This window comes from Bufo gargarizans, chromosome 2 (genome assembly GCF_014858855.1).
Source record: "Bufo gargarizans isolate SCDJY-AF-19 chromosome 2, ASM1485885v1, whole genome shotgun sequence".
NCBI lineage: Eukaryota > Metazoa > Chordata > Amphibia > Anura > Bufonidae > Bufo > Bufo gargarizans.
The window spans coordinates 716,024,102-716,043,000 of record NC_058081.1 but is presented as its reverse complement, the minus strand read 5'-3'; the positions used below and the strand labels follow the sequence as shown (position 1 = coordinate 716,043,000).

Genomic DNA, 18,899 nt, shown 5'->3' with positions numbered 1-18,899 from the left:
CCCAACACTGGAACAGTCCATTGTCAGATATTTAGGCCCAGCACACACACAGGCAGAGGAGAGAGGTCCCATAACAGAGATTCAGGCTTCATGTCAGCAGAGAAACATATGAGTTTCAGAATGGCCTGCTGACGTTTACCCCGGGCTGTGCTGAAGTTGGTGGTGAAGGTGTGTGGCTGACTGGATGAGCAGGTGGAAGAAGAGGAGGAGGAGGAAGCCGAGTAGGAGGAGGAGGCAACAGGAGGCAAAGAATGTTGCCCTGCGATCCTTGGCGGCGGAAGGACGTGCGCCAAACAGCTCTCCATCTGGGGCCCAGCCGCCACTACATTTACCCAGTGTGCAGTTAGGAAGATATAGCGTCCCTGGCCGTGCTTACTGGTCCACGTATCTGTGGTTAGGTGGACCTTGCCACAGATGGCGTTGCGCAGTGCACACTTGATTTTATCGGATACTTGGTTGTGCAGGGAAGGCACGGCTCTCTTGGAGAAGTAGTGGCGGCTGGGAACAACATACTGTGGGACAGCAAGCGACATGAGCTGTTTGAAGATGTCTGTGTCCACCAGCCTAAATGACAGCATTTCATAGGCCAGTAGTTTAGAAATGCTGGCATTCAGGGCCAGGGATCGAGGGTGGCTAGGTGGGAATTTACGCTTTCTCTCAAATGTTTGTGAGATGGAGAGCTGAACACTGCCGTGTGACATGGTTGAGATGTTTGGTGACGCAGGTGGTGGTGTTGGTGGTACATCCCATGTTTGCTGGGCGGCAGGTGCCAACGTTCCTCCAGAGGCGGAGGAAGAGGCCTAGGCGGCGGCAGCAGCAGAAGAGGCCGAGGCGGCAGCAGCAGAATAGGTAGCTGGGGGAGCCTGAGTGACTTCCTTGTTTTTAAGGTGTTTACTCCACTGCAGTTCATGCTTTGCATGCAGGTGCCTGGTCATGCAGGTTGTACTAAGCTTCAGAACGTTAATGCCTCGCTTCAGGCTCTGATGGCACAGCGTGCAAACCACTCGGGTCTTGTCGTCAGCACATTGTTTGAAAAAGTGCCATGCCAGGGAACTCCTTGAAGCCGCCTTTGGGGAGCTCGGTCCCAGATGGCGGCGGCCAGTAGCAGGCGGAGTCTCTTGGCGGCGGGTGTTCTGCTTTTGCCCACTGCTCCCTCTTTTGCTACGCTGTTGGCTCGGTCTCACCACTGCCTCTTCCTCCGAACTGTGAAAGTCAGTGGCACGACCTTCATTCCATGTGGGGTCTAGGACCTCATCGTCCCCTGCATCGTCTTCCACCCAGTCTTGATCCCTGACCTCCTGTTCAGTCTGCACACTGCAGAAAGACGCAGCAGTTGGCACCTGTGTTTCGTCATCATCAGAGACATGCTGAGGTGGTATTCCCATGTCCTCATCATCAGGAAACATAAGTGGTTGTGCGTCAGTGCATTCTATGTCTTTCACCGCTGGGGAAGGGCTAGGTGGATGCCCTTGGGAAACCCTGCCAGCGGAGTCTTCAAACAGCATAAGAGACTGCTGCATAACTTGAGGCTCAGACAGTTTCCCTGATATGCATGGGGGTGATGTGACAGACTGATGGGCTTGGTTTTCAGGCGCCATCTGTGCGCTTTCTGCAGAAGACTGGGTGGGAGATAATGTGAACGTGCTGGATCCACTGTCGGCCACCCAATTGACTAATGCCTGTACCTGCTCAGGCCTTACCATCCTTAGAACGGCATTGGGCCCCACCAAATATCGCTGTAAATTATGGCGGCTACTGGGACCTGAGGTAGTTGGTACACTAGGACGTGTGGCTGTGGCAGAACGGCCACGTCCTCTCCCAGCACCAGAGGTTCCACTAACACCACCACGACCATGTCCGCGTCCGCATCCCTTACTAGATGTTTTCCTCATTGTTACCGTTCACCACAATAACAAAAATATTATTTGGCCCAATGTATTGAATTCAAATTCAGGCCTTTTTTTACAGACACCTAACACTATCTGGCTATCTATTTAGGTACCGTATTACACTAATAAAGGCACAGCAATAATGACAGATTTCGATGAATATAAATTTGAGGCCTATTATTTAGGCGCTGGGTGACAGGTATACATTTACACACAGAATTAGACTTGGAAATGCACAGTAGCGTTTGTGTGGAGTTATTGAGAATGACCCTATCAGCACCTTGAATCTTATATACCCTTTTAGGGATAGATTTAAAGTAGGCCTGATACAGCAGAAACCACTAATTTAGAGAATTGCAAAATTGGGAATTGTATTTCAACCCAGAACAAAAACTGTGCTTTGACGGACACTAAATAACTTGACCAGCCACAGCAATAATGACAGATTTAGGCTACTTTCACACTTGCGTTCAGAGCTTATCCGTCTGCATTATATTGTTAAAAAATTTCTAAGTGTGAAAGTAGCCTCAGACGGATCCGTCCAGACTTTCAATGTAAAGTCAATGGGGGACGGATCCATTTGAAGATTGAGCCATAGTGTGTCATCTTCAAACGGATCCGTCCCCATTGACTTACATTGCAAGTCTGGACGGATCCGCACGCCTCCGCACGGCCAGGCGGACATCCGAACGCTGCAAGCAGCATTCAGGTGTCCGCCTGCTGAGCGGAGCGGAGGCTGAACGCCGCCAGACTGATGCATTCTGAGCGGATCCGCATCCACTCAGAATGCATTAGTGCTTGACGGATGCGTTCGGGGCCGCTTGTGAGCCCCTTCAAATGGAGCTCACAAGCGGACACCCGAACGCTAGTGTGAAAGTAGCCTTAGATGAATATAAATTTGAGGCCTATTATTTAGGCGCTGGGTGATGGGTATACGTTTACACACAGAATTAGACTTGGAATTGCACAGTAGCGTGTGTGTGAAGTTATTGAGAATGACCCTATCTGCACCTTGAATCTAATATACCCTTTTAGGGATAGATTTAAAGTAGGCCTGATACAGCAGAAACCACTAATTTAGAGAATTGCTAAATTGGGAATTGTATTTCAACAAAGAACAAAAAATGTGCTTTGACGGACACTAAATAACTTGCCCATCCACAACAGGACAGCGGTAACGACAGATTTAGCTGAATATAAATTTTAGGCCTAGTATTTAGGCACTGGGTGACAGGTATACATTTACAGACAGAATTAGACTGGGATATGCACAGTAGCGTGTGTGAGAAGTTATTGAGAATGACCCTATCTGCACCTTGAATCTTATATACCCTTTTAATGAATAGATTTAAATTAGCCCTGATACAGCAGAAACCACTAATTTAGGAAATTGCTAAGTTGGGAATTGTATTTCAACCCTGAACAAAAATATATCCTTTGCCAGACAGCAGACAGTATTACAATTGGCTGGCCACAGCTGAAACACCAGATTTAGGATACTGCTATTTTGGCAATTGTATTTCACCCCTCAATAAAATAGCAAGCACAGCCAAGCCCCTGATGTAGGATATAGCTAAAAAATAACCACACTATTGATGGTTAAATGCACTTGGTGACAGCTTGACCCTGATGTAGGATATAGCCAAAAAATGACCACACTATTGATGGTTAAATGCACTTGGTGACAGCTTGCCTCATATGTAGGATATAGCCAAAAAATAACCACACTATTGATGGTTAAATGCACTTGGTGACAGCTTGCCCCATATGTAGGATATAGCCAAAAAATAACCACACTATTGATTGGTGACAGCTTGACCCTGATGTAGGATATAGCCAAAAAATAACCACACTATTGATGGTTAAATGCACTTGGTGACAGCTTGCCCCTGATGTAGGATATAGCCAAAAAATAACCACACTATTGATAGTTAAATGCACTTGTTGACAGCTTGACCCTGATGTAGGCTATAGCCAAAAAATAACCACACTATTGATGGTTAAATGTACTTAGTGGCAGCTTGTGCTGGCGCACCACAAGACACAAAATGGCCGCCGATCACCCCAGCAAAAAGTGACTGAAAAACGCTCTGGGCAGCCTAAAAACAGTGAGCAATTGAATAGCAGCAGTTCAATGATCCACAGCTGTAGATCAATCACTGAATTAAGTCTTAATTCAGTCCTACACTGATCAGAGCAGAGTGACGTGCGGCGCTACGTGACTCCAGCTTAAATAGAGGCTGGGTCACATGCTGCACTGGCCAATCACAGCCATGCCAATAGTAGGCATGGCTGTGACGGCCTCTTGGGGCAAGTAGTATGACGCTTGTTGATTAGCTGCTTTGCAGCCTTTCAAAAAGTGCCAAGAAAGCGATGAACCCCGAACCCAGACTTTTACAAAAATGTTCGGGTTCGGGTCCGTGACTATACAGTTCGGGTTCGCTCATCCCTAAAGACGAGGCAGTGAACACAGACACACCTTGGCAGTATGCAGTGGAGATGGAGGCAGGGAATTTCTCCTAGTCACTTGTGCAAATGGCCCGATGCATGCTCACTTGCTTGCATAGTGATAGCCGAACTATCACCATAAGCCAGAGGGATGACTACTGGCTCTCCACCATGTTACACCCTCGATACCGGTCTTAACTTGGGGTCTTTTTTACACCTGCTGACAGGGAGGACAGACTGAATTACTATCAAGACATCCTATGTAGTCAGTTGGCTGACTATGTGCACCATCGCCCATTCTCACGCAGGTCTGCCCAGGGGGCCCTCTGCGCTTACGTTCCACTACCATAGTTGCTTGAGGGGAGTGGGTTGGGGGGGCTAGGAGCAGTACCAGTTCCAGCAGCAACTTAAGTCTAGAGTCGCTGATGAGTAATTCTCTTCACCCGCCTATTAAATAAACTACTCACCAGCAGTAGCAGGTAGACATAGAACAGAACCTGAACCATCAGGTAGTGGCATACTTAGAGTGTACTCTGCCACCCCATATCGAATAGTCCCTGGACTACTGGGCAGCCAAACTCGATTTGTTGTCTTAACTGGCCGAGTTTGCCCTGGACAATCTTTCCTGCCCGGCCAGCAGTGTGGCATCAGATGTCTAGTGTGTTTGGGGCCATAGTTACCCCAGGGAGAACTCACCTGTGGAAAAACTGACCTTTGTGAAAATAAATCAGGTGTGGATCAGCCAGGATTTTCAAACACCAGTGGCTGATATATCAGACTAGATCATCTGTGGGGCCACACGTACACGTTGACAAAGAAGCCTGTTTCTTCTGGCTACCTTCTTCAGCTACTATTCTGATGCTGCCACCCACCTGATGCCACACCTTATGCCAGGTGCTCCTACTTCCAGCCACCATCTTCAGCTGGTACTAGTATTGCCCCCCACCTCCCCACTCTGTCACTGTGCCACTCTGTAGTCTCCTCATGCTGCTTCTACATCAGCACTATGTGTCTGGGCCACTCTGTGGTCTCCTTATGCTGCTGCTACCTCAACATTATGTCACTGAGCCACTCCGTGGTCTCCTCATGCTGCTACTACATCAACACTATGTCACTGGGCCACTCTGTGGTCTCATATGCTGCTGCTACCTCAACATAATGTCACTGGGCAACTCTGTGGTCTCATCATGCTGCTTTCACATCACTACTCTGTGGTCTTCTCATGGTGCTGCCACCTCACCACTATGTCACTGGGCCACTCTGCGGTATACTTATGCTGCTGCCACTTCACCACTCTGTGCTCTCCTCATGCTGCTGCCACCTCATTACTTTGTGGTCTCCTCATGCTGCTGCTACCTCAACACTATGTCACTGGGCCACTCTGTGGTCTCCTCATGCTGCTGCTACTTAAACACTATGGGCCAGATTTATCATGACTCTGACAGCTCACTCCACTTTCACATATTGCTAAAGTCAGTTTTAGCCAAGTCAGATTTATGATTGGCCCTTTAAGACTGTAATAAATGTGGTTTGACAGTAGCAGTTTATCCATCAGTAAGCAGCTTTACAAAAGTCACACATCTTTACGAAAAAGTTGCAAGTTTTTATGAAAAAGTCGCATGTTCTATTAAAAAGTCTCATAAGATAAGCATGGTCCTCACTGGAGTGAAATTGCGACTTTTTTGTGACTTTTTAAGTAGTCCCAATAGTAAATCTGTCTAGAGATTAATTTACATAAGAAAACACGCCCACTTACAGAAAACTGGCGAGCATAGTGCAGAGCAGAAAAAAGTCGCAAATTTGTGCGCAGTTTTAGCGTTTGCGCATTTTTTGGGGACTTTTTCACTCCATTATTCTGACCTGAGCTAATGATAAATCTGGCCCTATGTTATTGGGCCACTCTGTGGTCTCCTCATGCTGCTGCTACATCAACACTACATCACTGGGCCACTCTGTGGTCTCCTCATGCAGCTGCCACCTCCCCAAGAGGATGAAAAGATATCAGAAGAGAGAGCTTAAATATTGTAGTGATGTCACGGACGGTGTACAGGAAACAAGGCAAAGCAACATGTATAAACGACTCGCTGGATCCCAAAACTAAGGAACCAAGGGAGACCCCTGCAGAAGACCTGGCACTTTCCCTGGCTGCTCAGCCTATGCAAAGATCCGAATGGTGGAGGTTTGCATATCCACGAACCTTGACTATAAAGCCCTGAGCACCCTACAATAGTGAGGGGACACGACCACCGGCTCCCTACACAATATACGGAGGGAGTCAGGGTCACCTGGGATCCAGCAAACAGAAAATAACAGATAAAGGTACAACACTTAGCTTTGAAGCAAACAGGAGAACAGAGTCAGCGAGCACACACACTCCAGGAAGTAGTATAAGCCGCCCAGAAAAGCCTTCTGGGGAAGAATTTAAAGGGAAACAATTAGTCCAACACATGACAGCTGAGAGAGGCTAACGAGAGGAGGAGCTGAATACCACAACACAGAAACTCAAGGAGGAGGTTCTGAAAGGACTCTGTCAGAGCTTCTCAGCTGTCTGGTTGTGACAGTACCCCTCCCTCTACGAGTGGACTCCGGACACTCAGAACCCACCTTCTCAGGATGAGACCTATGGAAAGCCCTGATAAGACGAGAGGCTTTAATGTCCGTCACTGGGACCCACATCCTCTCCTCAGGACCATACCCCTCCCAGTGAACAAGGTACTGAAGAGAACCGCAGAAGAGAATGACAACCGAACCCCCAAGCGAGAACAGAAAGCCTTCCAGAATCTGGAAACAAACTGCGTGCCCCTATCAGAGACTATGTCTGAAGGAATACCGTGCAATTTGACAATGTGATCAACAAATGCCTGCGCCAGCGTCTTAGCATTGGGCAAACCAGGAAAAGGGATGAAATGCACCATTTTGCTAAAACGGTCCACCACCACCAGAATCACAGTCTTCCCCGAGGAACGAGGCAGGTCCGTTATGAAGTCCATGGACAGATGTGTCCAAGGACGGGAAGGAATGGGTAAGGGAAGGAGAGGACCTGATGGCCATGAATGAGGGACTTTGGCACGAGCGCAAGTCTCGCAGGCTGCCACAAAACCCTCAACCGACTTACGAAGCGCAGGCCACCAGAATCTCCGAGCGATGAGATCCAGTGTGGCTCTTACCCCCGGGTGCCCAGCAAGGACCGTATCGTGGTGTTCTTTAAAAATCTTGTGTCTTAAAGCGAGAGGCACAAACAACCTCCCAGGAGGACAAAGATCAGGAGCCTCTGACTGGGCTGTCTGCACCTCTGCCTCCAATTCAGGAAAAAGAGCAGAGACCACCACACCTTCAGCCAAAATGGGACCCGGGTCTTCAAAATTCCCACCTCCCGGAAAACAACGTGACAGGTCATATGCCTTCACATTCTTAACTCCAGGGCGGAACGTGACAACAAAATTAAACCTAGAAAAGAACAACGACCATCTGGCCTGTCTCGGGTTCAGACGCTTGGCTGACTCCAAGTAGGCCAGATTTTTATGGTCAGTAAATACGGTAATAGGGTGTCTGGCTCCCTCTAGCCAATGGCGCCATTCCTCAAAAGCCAACTTGATGGCCAACAATTCCCTATCTCCCACATCGTAATTTTTCTCTGCGGAGGAGAGTTTTCTTGAGAAAAAGGCACACGGTCGCCAATTGGCAGGAGAGGAACCCTGAGACAAGACCGCCCCCACACCCACCTCAGAAGCATCAACCTCAACTATGAAGGGTAAAGAAACATCAGGTTGCACCAAGATGGGAGCGGAAGCAAAACTCTCCTTGATATCAGAAAAAGCCTTACGCGCCTCTACTGACCAAGAAGAAAAATCGACCCCCTTTCTGGTCATATCAGTGAGTGGTTTAACAATAGAAGAATAATTCTAAATTAACTTCCTGTAATAATTGGCAAAGCCCAAAAAACGCATCAGCGCCTTTTGATTCTCAGGAAGCTCCCACTCAAGCACAGCGCGGACCTTCTCGGGGTCCATGCGAAAACCAGAAGCGGAGAGAAGAAACCCCAGAAATTGAATTTCTGGAACCGCAAACACACATTTTTCCAGTTTTGCATATAATTTATTCTCCCGCAGGATGAGCAAGACCTGACGTAAATGTTCCTTATGGGTTTTGAAATCGGGAGAAAAAATCAAAATGTCATCCAAATACACCAATACAAATTTTCCCATCAAATGATAAAAAATGCTGTTCACGAAATGCTGAAAAACGGCTGGGGCATTCATCAAACCAAAAGGCATAACCAAGTTTTCAAAATGGCCCTCAGGGGTATTGAAGGCCGTCTTCCATTCGTCCCCTTCTCTGACCCTGACCAGGTTGTATGCCCCTCTTAAATCTAATTTGGAAAAGACTTTAGCCCCAACAACCTGGTTAAATAGGTCCGGGATCAGAGGAAGCGGATAAGGGTCACGAATTGTGATATTGTTCAGCTCCCTGAAATCCAGACAAGGTCTTAAAGAACCATCTTTTTTCTTAACAAAGAAAAAACCAGCGGCAACAGGTGAGTTCGAGGGTCGTATGTGTCCCTTTCTCAGACTCTCAGAGATATAAGCACGCATAGCGATCCTCTCAGGTTGGGAAAGATTGTATAAATGAGATTTAGGCAGCTTGGTGTCTGGGATGAGATTAATAGGGCAATCGTACTCCCTGTGCGGGGGCAAATCCTGAACTCCACTCTCAGAGAAGACATCCGAAAATTCAGAGAGAAAAGATGGTACAGTCTTAGTAGCAACCTCAGAAACAGATGTCATGAGGCAATTCTCTCTGCAAAAGTCACTCCAACCATTTATTTGCCTCGCTTGCCAATCAATGGTGGGGTTATGCTTAGTAAGCCAGGGCAGCCCCAACACCAGAGGGGTGGGTAAACCGCTAAGGACGAAACATGACACATCCTCAACATGAGCATCACTCACAATTAAACGGATATTGTGAACTATGCCCTTTAATGATTTTTGAGAAAGTGGAGCGGAATCGATAGCAAAAACAGGAATATCCTTTCCCAAAGTGCGCACCTGGAAACCATGAGTTATCGCAAAATGATTATCAATGAGATTAACCGCTGCTCCACTATCCACAAAAATCTCACAAAAAATGTTCTTGCTCTCTAGCGCCACCCTAGCCGGCAGGACAAAACGGGAACTACAAGCAAATGGAAAACCTTCAATTTCCGCCTCAACCCTGCCAATAGTAACAGACGGAACATTTTTAAAAGATTTTTTCCTGTTTGTTTCTTTATTACTCCCAGAAAACTGCCTGAATCTCCTAGAGGGACAAATATTTGCCAAATGATTTATACCTCCACAACAAAAACAAACCCTCCCATGCGGGCTGAATCTTCTATTGTCAGAAGCAATCAACCCCAGCTGCATGGGCTCCTGCTCAGAAGGGGCTGACGGCGACTGAGACCCCTGCGCACAGAATGGGACCGCTGCACTGTCCTGGGACCAAGTATGACAGGAAGGGTACATCTCTCCCCTCTCTCTAAGACGCCTGTCAATACGAACGGCCTGAGACATAGCAGAGTCCAAAGAAATAGGCTCTCATGAAAGGCAAATGCATCTTTCAATCCCTCTGAAAGACCATGGCAAAATTGATTTCGGAGCGCAGCATCATTCCAACCAGTATCAACTGCCCATCTCCGAAATTCTGAGCAGTATATTTCTGCGGATTGTTTACCCTGGCATAATAGACGTAGTTTAGACTCAGCCAGATCAATACGATCCGGATCATCATACAGGTCCTTCTAAAAAAATTAGCATATTGTGATAAAATTAATTATTTTCTGTAATGTACTGATAAACATTAGACTTTCATATATTTTAGATTCATTACACACCAACTGAAGTAGTTCAAGCCTTTTATTGTTTTAATATTGATGATTTTGGCATACAGCTCATGAAAACCCAAAATTCCTATCTCAAAAAATTAGCATATCACGAAAAGGTTCTCTAAACGAGCTATTAACCTAATCATCTGAATCAACTAATTGACTCTAAACACCTGCAAAAGATTCCTGAGGCTTTTAAAAACTCCCAGCCTGGTTCATTACTCAAAACCGCAATCATGGGTAAGACTGCCCACCTGACTGCTGTCCAGAAGGCCATCATTGACACCCTCAAGCAAGAGGGTAAGACACAGAAAGAAATTTCTGAACGAATAGGCTGTTCCCAGAGTGCTGTATCAAGGCACCTCAGTGGGAAGTCGGTGGGAAGGAAAAAGTGTGGCAGAAAACGCTGCACAACGAGAAGAGGTGACCGGACCCTGAGGAAGATTGTGGAGAAGGACCGATTCCAGACCTTGGGGGACCTGCGGAAGCAGTGAACTGAGTCTGGAGTAGAAACATCCAGAGCCACCGTGTACAGGCGTGTGCAGGAAATGGGCTACAGGTGCCGCATTCCCCAGAAACAGCGGCAGAAGCGCCTGACCTGGGCTACAGAGAAGCAGCACTGGACTGTTGCTCAGTGGTCCAAAGTACTTTTTTCGGATGAAAGCAAATTTTGCATGTCATTCGGAAATCAAGGTGCCAGAATCTGGAGGAAGACTGGGGAGAGGGAAATGCCAAAATGCCTGAAGTCCAGTGTCAAGTACCCACAGTCAGTGATGGTCTGGGGTGCCATGTCAGCTGCTGGTGTTGGTCCACTGTGTTTTATCAAGGGCAGGGTCAATGCAGCTAGCTATCAGGAGATTTTGGAGCACTTCATGCTTCCATCTGCTGAAAAGCTTTATGGAGATGAAGATTTCATTCTTCAGCACGACCTGGCACCTGCTCACAGTGCCAAAACCACTGGTAAATGGTTTACTGACCATGGTATTACTGTGCTCAATTGGCCTGCCAACTCTCCTGACCTGAACCCCATAGAGAATCTGTGGGATATTGGGAAGAGAAAGTATTGAGTGCATAACTGAACATAATTATTTGAAGGTTGAATTTTTTTGTATTAAAAACACTTTTCTTTTATTGGTCGGATGAAATATGCTAATTTTTTGAGATAGGAATTTTGGGTTTTCATGAGCTGTATGCCAAAATTATCAATATTTAAACAATAAAAGGCTTGAACTACTTCAGTTGGTGTGTAATGAATCTAAAATATATGAAAGTCTAATGTTTATCAGTACATTACAGAAAATAATGAACTTTATCACAATATGCTAATTTTTTTAGAAGGACCTGTATATCTGACCCAGGGCTAAAAAGAATTCATCCACTGAACGGAGAGGCCGTGCCCCCTCCGGCAGCGAAAAGGCCCAGGACTGAGCGTTACCTCTGAGCAGCGATATAATGATCCCCACCCTCCGTTCCTCATCACCAGAGGAGTGGGGAAGAAGGCGAAAATAGAGTTTGCAAGCCTCTCTAAAACGCACAAAATTCTCACTACCCCCGGAGAACGTATCCGGGAGCGAGATCTTAGGCTCAGAACAAACTCCATGAACGCAAGCTGAACCGGTCACTTGAAGCAGCTGAGAAAAAGTCTTACGGAGATCAGCTACCTCCAATGAAAGACCCTGGAAGCGTTCAGCCAAAAGTGAAACCGGATCCATACTTGAGACGGTTATGGCGGCTTATAATGTCACGGACGGTGTACAGGAAACAAGGCAAAGCAACATGTATAAACGACTCGCTGGATCCCAAAACTAAGGAACCAAGGGAGACCCCTGCAGAAGACCTGGCACTTTCCCTGGCTGCTCAGCCTATGCAAAGATCCGAATGGTGGAGGTTTGCATATCCACGAACCTTGACTATAAAGCCCTGAGCACCCTACAATAGTGAGGGGACACGACCACCGGCTCCCTACACAATATACGGAGGGAGTCAGGGTCACCTGGGATCCAGCAAACAGAAAATAACAGATAAAGGTACAACACTTAGCTTTGAAGCAAACAGGAGGACAGAGTCAGCGAGCACACACACTCCAGGAAGTAGTATAAGCCGCCCAGAAAAGCCTTCTGGGGAAGAATTTAAAGGGAAACAATTAGTCCAACACATGACAGCTGAGAGAGGCTAACGAGATGAGAAACTGAATACCACAACACAGAAACTCAAGGAGGAGGTTCTGAAAGGCCTCTGTCAGAGCTTCTCAGCTGTCTGGTTGTGACAAGTGAGTTGAGTGATGAGAGCTGGGCAGAGGGACTGAGGAAGGTGTAAGGGAATAGGATCACTGCTCTAGGTTGTGGGTAGAGAAGAAGAGAGTAGCCTGGAGACTTCTTTATCTGTAATAGGGTCAAAAGAGGAGAGAGAGCATGTGGAATTATGGGAGGGAGGAGGATTGAAATTGGTTGGGGACTGGGAGAATATTTCCTTACGGATATTGCCAACCTTATCTCTGAAGTAAATGGCCATGTCATCAGCGCCAAGGTCAGTGATGGGTTCTGAAACTTTAGGGCTTAGAAGGGAATGGAAAGTTTCAAAGAGTTGATTTGGGTTTTTTGAGTGTGAGGAGATGAGAGAGGTGAAGTACTTCTGTTTGGCAATGTTGAGGTTTTATGCATGAATTCCTAAGAGAAAGTCTGCTAATAAATTCTCGATTATCTCCATAAACAGATGTGTTTTTTTTTATGAAATAGAAATTTAATTATATTAACCGGTACAGATATATCTGATTTCTCAGAGTACCAGAGATGGTTATGGGCATTTCCCTTTAATAATGAAAATATAAGGCATCTGTATTATCATCCATTACTGTGAAACCAGAGACTATTACAAACTGTCCTGTGTCAAGGTCATCCCAGTGTGGTTAGCAGGTTCCTGACATAGGATCGCCTCTATCTGGAGTGACTACTCCTTTTTTAGTTAGTGGAGAGGGAGAGTTACAAGGGACATTAGTATTTGTCCCCTACGCTGATCTTAATAGCTCCAATATGCGTTTGAGTTTGGTTTGTTTTACTTATTGTTTTTGTCAGGTTTTAGTGGTGATGGTACTGTCGTCACAATAAGAATTCTCCATTACTGCAAGACATTGGAACTACTGATAGGTCACTTGTCAGATGTGAGATTAAACAATAGTATTACAGTGCAGGTGTCTCACACAGATCTCCGTTATCACTCATTTTAACTGCTTAACTACCGCCCACTGTCTCTTGATGGCAGGCGGTGCAGGGCCTTAGTCTGCAGTGACACCAAAAGATAAGGGCTGTTAAGGGCAGGCTACTAGATCAGGTACAGCACAGATGTGAATGTAGCATAATGATATTAGGGTAGTGGGAGTAGAACAACTGCATCAACCAACAGATTTTGCTTTGGGATAAACCTAAGATTGTGGTCAAGGCAGTCTCCTCTATTCAAACTTTACCCCCTGTAGAAGGATCTGGACTTTGCTGCAGGGAAACCACTAGGCTACTACCTCCTGAAGTAGTCTCTGTGTAGTTGACAGCTGACCCACATGGTCAGAGACGCTGGTTCAGAGCACTGAGAGCCATGGTCAGGTACAGGCCGAAGTTAGAGTCGACCGTAAATGGTCAATATGGTAATCAGGCACAAGTTGGTTTAGACAGCAGGGAATCAGTGTCCATAAGGAATTCAGTACACAGACAGACAAATGGAACAGCACACCTTTGCAAGAACTAGCAAACTAGAATATCCTATTGCTCTGGCCTCTTTCCACAAGGAGAGGTGCCTCTAGTAGCCCAGAGTTGCCAGCCACTGGCTGGTGAAGAGCTGGAGAGGGCTTACCTGGCAAATGCAGGCTGTGGCCTGCAGCAGGAAACAGAGCAGAAGAGCACATATTCCCCACATACGCAGAGATTGCCAAGTCTTCAGCATATCCTCATCACATGCTAGGTTTCGGGAGACTACACCCCCATAATCATGCATAATGATGAGGACTAGTAACAAATATATTGCATACTTTTGCATAATGAGGAGGGCTATTAACAGATTTCAGGATATAATCTCATTATGCAAAATTATGCAATATCTAACCCCTAGGAGAAGTATTTAAACTTTTGGATAATAAAAAGACTTTATACTAAAAGAACAGTGAGTAATTCCTTTTTGCGCACTACTATAAGCTATGACTTGGCTCTTTGCACAAGAAAGTGACAGAAAGGACTTTGTACGAGGAGTGTAGTAAAGCTTCAGTGCATTCAGAGTAAATAGTGTATATTTATTCATATTACGACTGAGATAGACAGAAGATCTTGGTGTCCGGACCCGTCACAAAGGAGCTGTGGGGTTTTGAAGGTCTGAGCCATTGGAGAATACAGTACAGGGTGAGTATCCTGCGCCCGCGCCTGCCCAGGAGAAGATAATAAGAAATGGCAACTTCTCTCTACTGAGATTAGGGAAGATTTGCAACAACCAATAATCATTAGATCTTCAGCTGGTCCAAAATTAGCATGTACAGCCAGTGTCCATCTAATATGTATGGGCACACATACTGTACATGCAGGAGCAGGTTTTTTAAATTTTATTTTTTATGTTATTTATAAACATTGTCTATTGTTATTAGTTACCTTGAATTGTTCATAATCGTTTTCAATATCTCGTTTTATCAGGTCAGTGTATGTGGCATCGGGGGGTGCTTCAGTCTACAAAAAAAAAAAACATTGCTAAAAAAACTGGCTAGGTGATAATAGATCATAAGATATCCAACCCTGGGGACTGCACCAATGTTTCACCATTTCAAGATGTAGGACCCCTTAGGTATCCTAAACCAGCATGGGTAAGAGTTTCTTGACACTTGTTGAGGGGCAGTGAACACCCATTGGTTAAAAAAGTCACTTCAAAAAACCACCTCAAAACGGTGTTAAAAAAAACCACATCAAAAATCCATTAAATATGCACCAAAAAATAATCTGCGTGGAATTTTTAATTGTGTCGTTTAAAATTAGTCGTGTGAACTGACCCTAACTGCATACATTCCTCTGCACCGAGCTCCCCCTAGTGGTGGCTGCAGGCAACCAGCCAGTTTTATGATGGAAGGGAAGCAGGAGATTTATCAATGTATTTTGCTCTTTGCCTGGTGTAAATACATTGTAAATGAATCTGGTCAGAATGGGTACCATATTTATTAGGCACCTATTCCACTTTTCCGATATAAAATTCAGATAAAGTGGGTGATTTGGAAGGAGATATTTTAAATTACAATTTTTTTTAAATAAAAATGTCTTCCACTTAGGGCTCATGCAGACTGGCCGTTCTCTGGCCGGGTCGGTATTGCGGTCTGCAAACAGCAGGTCAGCTGCATGATTGGGTACGCAATCCGGAAGGTGAAGTGCAGAACAGAGGCACGGAACCCCACGGAAGCACAACGGTGTGCTTCCATGGGGTTTCTCTCCGTATCTTGGCTCCACAAAAAATAGAACTTGTTCTATTTTTTTGGCGGTGCAGACAGATCACTGATGTTGCTCATGCCTTGAGGACCACAAATTGAGGTCCTCAATGCACGGAATGACCAAGCAATGGCCGTCTGCATGAGCCGTCAATGAAAGAAAAAAATAATTTAGTCCCAAATCAGGCACGTTGCACTTTGCGTTGGGGTAATTTTCGTGCACGTATTGGGAAACTGAGCAGAGCTAAGTTTTGCTATGATGCCCTATTAGATATTTGTATACCCCATGTTGAAGGGAGCGTGTATTTATTCATTTTTTTTATATTTTTTTTATAAATGGTGCTTCTACCATCTGAAATGAAAATCTATTACAGGATGGCTAGGGAAGGTGAGTCTACTAGAACGAAAAAAACTTAGGCCAAGTTCTCACTTCAGTTATTACCATCAGTTACTTTGAGCCAAAACCAGTAGTGAAGCCTACACAAAGAGGTATACCCGGTTTTTGGCTCACAATTACTGATGGAAATAACTGACCAAATAACTGAAGTGAGAACTTGGTCCCATTTCCAGCACTGAAGCTCCTGTCTTGCTGCAATCTCTACTGAGATTAGGGAAGATTTGCAACAACCAATAATCATTAGATCCTCAGCTGGTCCAGAATTAGCATGTACAGCCAGTGTCCATCTAATATGTATGGGCACACATACTGTACATGTACATGTAGGAGCAGGTTTTTGTATTTAATTTTTTATGTTATTTATAAACATCGTCTATTGTTATTAGTTACCTTGAATTGTTCATAATCGTTTTCAATATCCCGTTTTATCAGGTCAGTGTATGTGGCATCGGGGGGTGCTTCAGTCTACAAAAAAAAAAAAAAAACATTGCTAAAAAACTGGCTAGGTGATAATACATCATAAGATATCCAACTCTGGGAACTGCACCAATTTTTCACCATTTCAAGATGTAGGACCCCTTAGGTATCCTAAACCAGCATGAGGAAGAGTTTCTTGACACTTGTTGAGGGGCAGTGGCGTGCAGATATGCTTTAAAAACCTCAAGCAGAAAATTCTGCATTGAAATGAAGTGAACACCCATTGGTTAAAAAAAACATGTCAAAAAAACGCATCAAAATTTAGTTGAAAAAAAAACACATCAAAAATACATTAAAAATGCACAAAAAAAATGCTGAAAAAAATGAATCTGTGCGGAATTTTTAATTGTTTCATTTAAAATTAATCATGTGAACTGACCCTAACTGCATAAATTCCTCTGATCTGAGCTCCCCCTAGTGGTGGCTGCAGGCAACCAGTTTTATGATGGAAGGAAGCAGGAGATTTATCAATGTATTTTGCTATTTGCCTGGTGTAAATGCATTGTAAATGAATCTGGCCAGAATGGGTACCATATTTATTAGGCACCTATTCAATTTTTCCAATATAAAGTCAGATAAAGTGGGTGATTTGGAAGGAGACATTTTAAATTACTATTTTTTTATTTATTAAAATTTCTTCCACCTAGGGCTCATGCAGACTGGCCGTTCTCTAGCCGGGTCGGAATTGCGTTCTGCAAACAGCAGGTCAGGTGCATGAATGGGTACGCAATCCGGAAGGTGAAGTACAGAACAGTGGCACGGAACCCCGCGGAAGCACAACGTAGTGCTTCCATGGGGTTTCTCTCCGTATCTTGGCACCACAAAAAATAGAACTTGAAAAAAAAATAGATCGCTGATATTGCTCATGCCTTGAGGACCACAAATTAAGGTCCTCAATGCATGGAATGGCCAAGCAATGGCCGTCTGCATGAGCCGTCAATGAAAGAAAAAAATAATTTTGGCCCAAATCTGAGTGGAGCTAAGTTTTGCTATGAAGCCCTATTACATATGTGTACACCCTATGTTAAGGGGAGCGTGTATTTTTATTTTTATTTTTATAAATGGTGCTTCTACCATCTGAAATGAAAATCTATTACAGGATGGCTAGGGAAGGTGAGTCTACTAGAACGAAACAAACTTAGGCCAAGTTCTCACTTCAGTTATTACCATCAGTTACTTTGAGCCAAAACCAGTAGTGAAGCCTACACAAAGAGGTATAACCCGGTTTTGGCCCACAATTACTGATGGAAATAACTGACCAAATAACTGAAGTGAGAACTTGGTCCCATTTCCAGCACTGAAGCTCCTGTCTTGCTGCAATCTCTACTGAGATTAGGGAAGATTTGCAACAAGCAATAATCATAAGATCTTCAGCTGGTCCAGAATTAGCATGTACAGCCAGTGTCCGACTAATATGTATGGGCACACATACTGTACATGTACATGTAGGAGCAGGTTTTTATTTTTTTATTTTATTTATAAACATTGTCTATTGTTATTAGTTACCTTGAATTGTTCATAATCGCTTTCAATATCTTGTTTTATCAGGTCAGTGTATGTGGCATCAGGGGGTGCTTCAGTCTACAAAAAAAAACATTGATAAAAAAAACTGGCTAGGTGATAATAAGATATCCAACTCTGGGGACTGCACCAATTTTTCACCATTTCAAGATGTAGAACCCCTTAGGTACTCTTACCCAGCATGGGGAAGAGTTTCTTGATACTTGTTGAGGGGCAGTGGCGTGCAGATATGCTTAAAAAATCTCAAGCAGAAAATTCAGCATTGTAATGAAGTGAACACCCATTGGTTAAAAAAGTCACGTCAAAAAACCACAACAAAATTGTGTTAAAAAAACACACATCAAAAACCCATTAAAAATGCACAAAAAAAATTCCAAATAAGTGACCAAATAACTGAAGTGAGAACTTGGTCTTGCCTTTTCGACAGGTCCCATTTCCAGCACTGAAGCTCCTGTCTTGCTGCATCCAAATCCTACTGGACTGGATGAAGGACATGCCATCTGTCACGGATGATCCGCGAGAATATTGAACTGTCCTCCCAATATTATCAATATTACTCTGCCTTATTTATCAGTAGGTCTATTAAACAGTAATTATTTCCCTAGGCCCCAGAACCTACAATTTGATTACTCAGAGCGTCTCCTTCTGTGTACCCAGAGAACAAAATAGTCCTTTTGTTCAAGTCAGTCAATAGATGCCCAGCAGATAACGCAATTACAGCTGGCTTCCTCAGGTTGACAAAAGAGCTTCCCTTTCTGCAGAGATATCACAGCTAGGTGTGAAGAATACACCTGGGGGGAGCCATTTGGTGTCGCTGCCATAGGGGTCTGTAAGCTAGCTTGCTGCAGACAGGCCGGCACCAAGGTT

At 44.8% G+C, this 18,899-nt stretch overlaps 1 protein-coding gene across 2 annotated transcripts in view; it reads right to left on the bottom strand.

Moving 5' to 3' along the window:
- The window catches only part of LOC122929123 (B-cell receptor CD22-like), a 518,995-nt gene that overhangs the window by 20,868 nt on the left and 479,228 nt on the right, over positions 1-18,899 (bottom strand). For both annotated transcript variants that reach the window (XM_044282611.1, XM_044282613.1), the window contains 3 exons: positions 18,018-18,092; positions 16,425-16,499; positions 14,820-14,894 (listed from right to left, as the gene is read on the bottom strand). In XM_044282611.1, coding sequence (XP_044138546.1) covers positions 14,820-14,894; positions 16,425-16,499; positions 18,018-18,092 — 225 coding nt within the window. The remainder of the gene's footprint in view (positions 1-14,819; positions 14,895-16,424; positions 16,500-18,017; positions 18,093-18,899) is intronic.